The following is an 8802-nucleotide window of genomic DNA, read 5'->3' on the forward strand; positions in this document are numbered from 1 at the left end:
GAAGGCTTTCAATTGTGTGGATCATGACAAGCTATGGACAACATTATGAATTATGAGTATCCCAGAACACTTAATTGTGCTCATGAGGAACCTGTACATAGACCAAGAGGCAGTTGTTTGAACAGAACATGGCAACACTGAATGGTGTAATATTAGGAAAGGTGTGCAACAGGGTTGTATTCTTTCATCATACTTATTCAACAAGTATGCTGAGCAAATAATCCAAGAAGCTGGATTCTATGAAGAAAAACGTGGCATCAGAATTGGAAGAAGACTCATTAACAACCTGCAATATGCAGATGATATAACCTTGCTTGTTCAAAGTGAAGAGGACTTAAAATACTTGAAGATCAAAGACCACAACTTTCAGTATGGATTACATCTCAATGTAAAGAAAACAAAAATCCTCACCACTGGACCAATAAACAACATTCTTATCAACGGAGAAAAGATTGAAATTGTCAAGGACTTCATTCTTCTTGGATCAATTGTCAACACTCATGGAAGCAGCAGTCAAGAAATCAAACAGTATACAGCATTAGGTAAATCTGTTGCATAAGACCTTTTTAAAGTGTTGACGAGCCAAGATGTCAGCTTGAGGACTACGGTGTGCCTGATTCAAGCCATGGCATTATCAATAACCTCATATGCATGTGAAATTTGAACAGTGAATAAGGAAGATTGTAGAAGAATTGATGCATTTGAGTTATGGTGTTGGAGGACAGTATTTAAAGGTACCATGGGCTGCCAAAAGAACCAACAGATCTGTGTTGGACAAAGCACAGCCAGAGTGCTCCTTAGAAGCCAGGATGGCCAGACTTCATCTCTCATACTTCGGCTATATTATCAGGAGGGACCAGTCACTGGAGAAGGATATTATATTTGGTAAGCCAGAGGGTCAGAGGAAAACCCCCAATGAGATGGATTGGCAAAGGTGGAGCATCGCTGGAGTCAACTGTAGCAACAATTGTGAGGTTGGCCCAGCACTGGGCAGTGTTATGTTCTGTTGTACATAGGGTTGCTGTGAGTCGTAACCAACTTGATGGCACCTGACAACAACACAAATAGCCACTACATTTAGGAAAACTGTTTATGCAGCAACAGGTAACTAATGCAATAAGCTATACATGTTTGCTTAAATGTACAGAAAGAAAAGTTTAAACAAAATGGAAAAGTGCTATCCCTTGGAATCCTGGTATGGTATAGTGCTGGAGGATAAGCACTGAACTGCAAGGTCAGTGGTTCAAACCCATCAGCAGCTCTTCGGAAACCCAATGCAGGGTTGCTATGAGTCTAAACGAAGTGCACAGCACATCCCCACCACCACCACACGTAAATGAGATTTTTCTAAGGTAATTCAGACTAACTTTGCATGAAGTATCATTTTAAAGTAAGCTACAAAACAGGATTTTCCTTCACTCCCTGAAGAACAAGCGTAGCAGTTGAAGAAATCTAAAGATCAATCAAAACCCTGCCTAAGGGAGTCCCAACCAAGACATAGGACAGAAAACACTATCACTGGCATGGTCGCGTTTACCTCTGCGAGTTGGAGAATACGGTCCATTATGGACATCCGTGCTGGGCCAGGCTGAGCAGTGAGGTTCCCATCAAGGCGTGACAGATCGAAAGGGATCAAGCAGGTCACAGAGAGCCATAGTAACAGCATGTAGCGGGTTTCCCAAGTCTAAAATGCCAGGGTTAAATGAATACAAGCAACCAGGTAAGCATTTAAGTATCTTTTGATTCAGTAGGAAATCCTGATTTCCTACTGATTCTTAAAGGGTAACAGCTACATCACTCCCAGTCCTGTCACCCCCAAAACCCCATTGCCACCAAGCTGACTGCCACTCACAGCAACACGCAGGGCCATATGAGGTTTCTAAGGCTGTAAGTCTTTACAGGAACAGACTGCCTCATCTTTCTCCCACAGAGCAGCGGGAGGGTTTCAACCTCCAAACAACACTTAACCCCCGCTTCCACCAGGGCACCTCGAGTCCCACCCCAGACCCTGCAAATGCCAGACCTCAAAGCCCGGATACAGAACTCGGGTCCAGCCCTCTCCACCTTCCTGACAAGTGCACACCCACTGGGTGAACATCCAAGTGAGCAAAGGAGAATCACAAGCTGTCAGGCCAACAGCTTCTCCTCACCGGATCGTCACTGTGCAAGCCACCTCCGAATAAAGAAAAGAAATGCTCAACTTCTGGCCAATAGAAAGGGTGATTACTGTACAGTCAGTGAGAAAGGTTCCGATGTGACTCCGGAATCATCCCACAAGGAAGCCCCTCAAAGTACAAATAAGTGTATCCAACACAGAAAGAAGAAAAACAGAAATTCTCACCCAGTCTCCAATTAAAATCAGGAGATCACACTCACTGAGTTGATTCACTGACTCGTGTGGTTATAAACTGTGTGTCTGTATGTAACTATGTGTAACTATGTAAACTATGTGTATGTATGTACCTGCAGAAGAGGGTCAGCACAGCAGGTCCGAGCCTGTAACACCACAAAGGCCACTGCAAAGATGGCCCTGGGCTGGCTTCTGGGCACCTGGATTTCAGGAGGGCCCCCACCACTTCCCAAGTGACGACAGTGGCTCACTGTGCAAACAAATGGTTTATGCTCAACTGCTGCTTGCCTTCTGGGAGTCTGGAATTCTGGTCCGTACCTGGCAGAGGGGGCCAACACAGTCCCCAGTGAAAGCCCTGGGAACGGAGTCTCTAATGAGTTTCCCTGTAAGCACATCATGGAGGGATTAAAGTGCTCCTGTGTGACTCCACGGGGAGAGGACTCTTGAAGCTAGTGCCCAGTGTTCCCAGGGCACCTGCTCCTACACCACTCTCCTCTCTGCTGATTTGCTCTGTGCCCTTTCACTACAATAAAACCAGGAGCACAACAGTACCAGTCCTGGGCATGCTCCCAGTGAGTCTCCCAACCTGAAGAGGGTCTTGGCATCCCAACACTATTGTCCTTCTGAGGATGGTGACAGTTTATCACCAAACTGTACCAAGGCATTTTTTTCTTTATTAAGGGTTTTTTTAAAAAAAGGAAACAACATGTAAGAAGGAAAGTTTTTCAAAATCTAAAGAGTGAAAGAAATGTGGGGAGTGATCTACAATAATGTACTAAGAGAAACTGAATAGGGAACTGTCCATGAGGGGATGAATGAGCGGAGGGACACTCACCTCATGGTCTCTAGGATTCTGATTTGCAAACATATCTAAAACAGGCTGCACATCAGCTACTTCATGAGGAAACAGACGAAGAAATACTTTATATCCACGAACCTACCAAATACAAAGAAATCAAATTATTATATAGTTATAAAACAACAACAGTAGAAAAATCATCTTTATCCTCTGTACATAAAAAAAACTACCACCTATGCCATCCAAAGAGTGAGCTGATGGCATCATGTCACAACAAAAGAACTCTCCTTGCTCCTTAAGTCGTTCATTAACCATGTCCCAGTCTCACCAAGCTTACATGTAGCTCATCAGAAAGACAATTATGTCATGAGCTAAAAACTGCTGCTACCTGATTTGTAAGATTTTGCCCCAAGGTTCATAAAGAATAATTCCCCAAGAAACCTCAAACTTACCCAATTTCCCTGACACTTCCCCAGCACATCCCCGCTCCATAAAGTCTACCCTTCAGGAGTAACCCTGCCCTCAACACCCGAGCTGGCAAGCAGTGGGTGCCCTGGGCCTCTCCACCAGAGCCCCGAGACGCTTAGGGTCCCTCCCCTGGCCCACAAACCAGCATCCCCTGTGAGCATAGAAGAAATGCAGAGGCTCAGGCCCAACACCAGACCTACTTTAAAAGAGCCCCAGAAATTCACATGCACATTAAAGTTTGAGAACATTTATTTCTACCAAATTTATCTGCTTTCTCCTTGCAAGAAACTTTTCTGAGTTACTCAGCTCACACGAACACATGCTTTCTCTCTCTCTCTGTCTCTGCCTTTGTCTCTCTGTGCCTCTCTCTCCCTATCAGTATGAATGATAAGTCAATCTATTCAAATTCAAGATGCTAAATATCCTAGACATGATTTCAGCCAAAGGACTACCTGGATCACTGAGATTTGGTCCCCAAAACAAGGTAAAAGAAAGAAAGTGGAGCCCACAGCTTGTGTTTGAGAACCATGTGTTCCATAAAACAACATTCTAGAGGATAATTTCTGCGGTGACTATAAAGAGCCATGGGAATGTTACCTTGGTGATAACGTAGAGATATTTAAAAGCCAGATGCACGAGGGTTGGTGGAGATGTCTTATCTTGCACCATGTCCAACAACAAGCTCATCATCCATTCTGGGGGAAAAATAGGTAACAAATATTTGCTATAAATTAGACAAAACATAATAATAAAACAAACTGTATAAACATTTAAAAAGACATATACTGTGCAAACTTAATAGTTGTTGTTAGATGCCATCAAGTTGGTGCCAACTCATAATCACACTATGTACAACAGAACGCAACACTGCCTGGTCCCGGGCCATTCGTACCACTGTTGCTACGTTTAAGGCCATCTTGGTGGGAGTATTCCTCTCCTTCACTAACCCATTCACTTTACCAAGCATGAGGCCCTTTTCCAAGAACTGATCCCTCCTGACAACATGTTCAAAGTACGAGAGATAAAGACTCACCAACCTTGTTTCTAAAGAACATTCTGGCTTTATTTCTTTCAAGACAAATTTGATTGTTCTTCTGGAAATCCACAATACTTTCAATATTCTTTGCCATCACCATAATTCAAATGCATCACTTCTTTTACAGGCTTCCTTATTCACTGCCCAAGTTTCACATGCATGTGAGGCTAGTGAAAATACCATGGCTTAGGTTAGGCCCAGCTTAGTTCTCAAACCAACACCTTTGCTCTTTAACACCTAGTTTGTAGCAGACTTGCTTAATGGCCATACATCCTTTGATTTCTGGGCTACTGCTTCCAGAAGCATTGCGAATGCAAGCAAAATGAAATCTTTGACAACTTCAATCTTTTCTTCATTATGATGTGAAGATTTCTCCTTTCTTTACACTGGGGTGCTATCCATACTGAAGGCTGCAGTCTTTGATCTTTGTCAGTAAGTATTCCAACTCTTCTTCACTTCCAGCAAGCAAGGTTATGTCATCTGTGTATCACAGGTTGTTAATGAATCTTTCGCCAACCCTGATGCCACATTCTTCTTTATAAAATCCACCTTCTGTGAGTAATTGCTCAGTATACAGATTGAAGAAGTATGGTAAAAGATACAAACCTGGCATACACCTTCCCTGATTTTCAACCATTCAATATCCCATTGTTCTGGTCAAACAACTACCTCTTGGTCTTTATACAGGATCCTCATGAGCACAATTTAGAGTCACAGATTACTCAATCTTAGCAACGTTATCTATAGTTTGCTATGATCAACGTAGTCAAATGCCTTTGCATAGTCAATAAAGCACAAATATTGTTCTAGTATTCTCTGCTTTCAGCCAAGATCCATGTGATGTCAGCAATGATATCCCTCGTTCCACATCCTCTTTGAATTTCTGATGGCTCCCTGTCAATGCACTGCTGCAACAGCTTTGAGTTGTCGCCAACAAAATTTTACTTGCTTGTGATATTAATGATATTAATGTGATATTAATGATATTGTTCAGTGACTTCTGTATTCTGTTGGGTCACCTTTCTTTGAACTAGGCACAAATATAGATCTCTTCCAATCAACTGGCATGACAGCTATCTTCCAAATTTCTTGGTACAGACAAGTGAGCCCCTCCAGCACTATGCCAGTTTGTTGTAACCTTTCCATCTGGATTCTGTCTGTTCCTGAAGCCTGGTTTTTCATCAATGCCTTTATTGCCACATTGGACTTCTTCCTTCAGTACCATTGGTTTTTGATCATATGCTACTTCTTGAAATGGTCCAGTGACTCTGTATTCCTTCTCTTTTCTTTTAATGCTTTCTGCATCGTTCAATATTTTGCCCATAGGATTCTTCAATATTGCAAACTGAGACTTGAGTTTTTTTCTTCAGTTCTTTCAGCTTGAGAAATGCTGAGTGTATTCTTCCCTTTAGGTTTTCTAACTCTAGGTCTTTGCACACATCATTGTGATACTGGGCTTTATCTTCTAGAGCTGCCCTTTGAAATTTTCTATCCAGCAATTTTACCTCCTCATTTCTTCCAGTGGCTTTATCTTCCCTACGCTCAAGAGCAAGTTTTGGAGTCTCTTCCGCAATCCACTGTAATCTTTTCTGTCTAGGATGTGGATCTTTATGTATTTCATTTCATCAATGTCCCCAAAGTCATACTTCATAGACGCCACACTCTGATTAGTAATGGATCTCTGCATTTGGAGCTGTGTCTTCCCGTTTTCACTATGTCACAACAGTAAATGAAGGTACCAAAGCTTTGCTCCATTCACATCATTAAGGCCAACTCTACTTTGGAGTCCTAGTGTGGCACTGCAGGATAAGCACTGGACTGCTAACCTCAAGGTCAGCAGTTCAAATCCAACAGCAGCTCCTCAGAAATCTAGACAGGATCGCTGTGTCAGAACCAACTCAATGGCACTTAACAACCACTCCTTTGAGGAGGCAGCTCTTCCCCAGTCATATTTTGAGTTCCTTCCAACCTGAGGGGCTCATCTTCCTTCCGGTACTGTATCTGACAGTGTTCCACTGTTATTCATAAGGTTTTCAGTGATTAAGTAGTTCACCTCTTTCATCCTAGCTTCTCTTATTCTAGAAGCTCCAATGAAACCTGTCCACCCTGAGTGACCCTACTGGGATTTAAAATACCAGTGGCATAGTGTCCAACATCACAGCAACACACAGGTAAATGTATAAACAAAATCACCCTCACCCGAAAACAGCAAAGTACAAACTGAAATCACAGAATGTTCCAATAGGCAGCTCTACATCGATATTAAGAAGTCCTGTTGGCACACTGGGTAAGCACTTAACTGCTAACCAAAAGGTCAGGGGACTGAAACCTACAGGAGAAAGATGTGGCAGTGTGCTTCCAAAAAGATTAAAATCCATTGCTGTCCAGTCAATTCCAGCTCACTGGTAAAAGACACTCTTCTCAACATCCATTTGGCTTATGTATGAACAACCAGGGAGTCCTGGTATGGTGCTGTGGGTTAATGCACCAGACTGCAAAGTCATTTGAATCACAAGGTTGGCAGTTCAAGCTCACCCATAGCTCCTTGGAAACCGTATGGAGGGTTGCTATGGGTTGGAATCAACTCAACAGCACTTAACAACGACATGAACAACCAGAGACTACCAGGCAACTGGGGAGAACCAGCCACGTGAAAGACAAAGGCCAAGAGAAAAGCTGACCCCAGAGAGAAGAGGGCTCTTGGCATGAATGGGAGATGGCACCCGCACTCCAAGGTTCAGGACAGGGACAGTGAAGAGAGGCCACAAGGCCGACTGACCACCAAGGAAACAGTAATCACAGAGTAAAAGGATATAAGCCACAACGAAAAAGAGGAGAGGAGCCAGGCAGTGCAGAAATGCCAGCCATGACTTGGCAGCTGGAGGCAAGTGAGATGCCGCCCCAAGATCAGAGGTGCCAGTGAAGCACACTGCTTAAAACAACCCTTTTTCTTTCTTGCCAGCCACTGCTGGGAGAACTCGTTTTTCCTTTGCAAATAAAAATCCTCAAAGCTGCACCTAGCCAGAATACGTCTTTGTGCAACGAAAAGGCCAACACACACACACACACACACACACACACACACACACAGTACATAAGCCAGTGGGTAACTCCTCGCTCCAAGCGCAGACTGCAGGAAAACCACATGGCTCCAGTGAGAACATGTAGTAAACCACACTGATGAATACACCATGTCTGTTGGAAACAACATGTCTGGAGCGGTCAGCTCAACCTGAGATAAATGGAGCCATAAAGAAGTTCCTGATATTCCTCGGACCCCACGCCCAAGATCCCTATGGTTCCCTCTTCCTGTCCCCATGGGGAAGAAGAATCTTTAGCGGTCAGGTAGCCCTCGGCCTCCGGTACACTAGTATACATTGAACCTGGCTGGCTTTGTCACACCCCTGTCTACGCACAACAGGTAACACAAGCCCTCATTTGACGGTAACACCAGTATCGCCGGATGCCAGGTACAGGGCCTAGAAACAGCAGGAAGGCCCAGGGTCTCCCAGACAACTGTCCCTCCACATCCTGGAAATGAATGAGTCAAGGATGTCCTCACTCGCCGCCCCTCCACATTATGACAAAAAGCTGGCGGTTTACTTTAATGGCCAACACCACTGTGAGCCCCACGTGGCTTTTAAATTGAAATCTAATTAATTCCCAGTCCAGCTCCTCAGTCACACTGGTCATATAACAAGTACTCAACAGCCACATGTGGCTTGGACAGTTCTGACCTAGACCATCCCACCATCGCACAAAGTTCTACTGGACAGGGCACGACTGAGAGGCTCAGGACAGTCGAACACAGTTGCACATGGCTTCACTCACTGGGGCAGAGGAGGTCTGAACAATAGCCCATTGCCCCTGGCCCCAGAGCCTGGGAGCCAAAAACCCTGAACAACTGATCGGGGGTACTACTGTTGCTATTGTTGTTGTTGTTAGGTGCCATCGAGTCAGTACCAACTCATAGCAACCCTATGCACAATAGAACGAAACACTGCCCAATCATGGGGCAACCTCAAAATTGTTGCCATGCTTGAGCCCATTGATGCTGCCTGCCATTTTACCAATCCATCTCATTGGGGGTCTTCCTCTTTTTCTCTGACCCTCCACCTTACCAAAAATGATATCCTTCTCCAGTGACTA

At 44.1% G+C, this 8802-nt stretch overlaps 1 protein-coding gene across 1 annotated transcript in view; it reads right to left on the reverse strand.

The window, feature by feature from the left end:
* The window catches only part of TBCD (tubulin folding cofactor D), a 199870-nt gene that overhangs the window by 177541 nt on the left and 13527 nt on the right, over nt 1-8802 (reverse strand). Inside the window, exons 3-5 of the mRNA XM_006869613.1 lie at nt 4215-4312; nt 3186-3287; nt 1538-1684 (exon numbers count right to left, since the gene is read on the reverse strand). Of these exons, the coding sequence (XP_006869675.1) occupies nt 1538-1684; nt 3186-3287; nt 4215-4312 (347 nt within the window). The remainder of the gene's footprint in view (nt 1-1537; nt 1685-3185; nt 3288-4214; nt 4313-8802) is intronic.

This window comes from Chrysochloris asiatica, unplaced genomic scaffold (genome assembly GCF_000296735.1).
Source record: "Chrysochloris asiatica unplaced genomic scaffold, ChrAsi1.0 scaffold00132, whole genome shotgun sequence".
In the NCBI taxonomy this organism is placed as follows: domain Eukaryota; kingdom Metazoa; phylum Chordata; class Mammalia; order Afrosoricida; family Chrysochloridae; genus Chrysochloris; species Chrysochloris asiatica.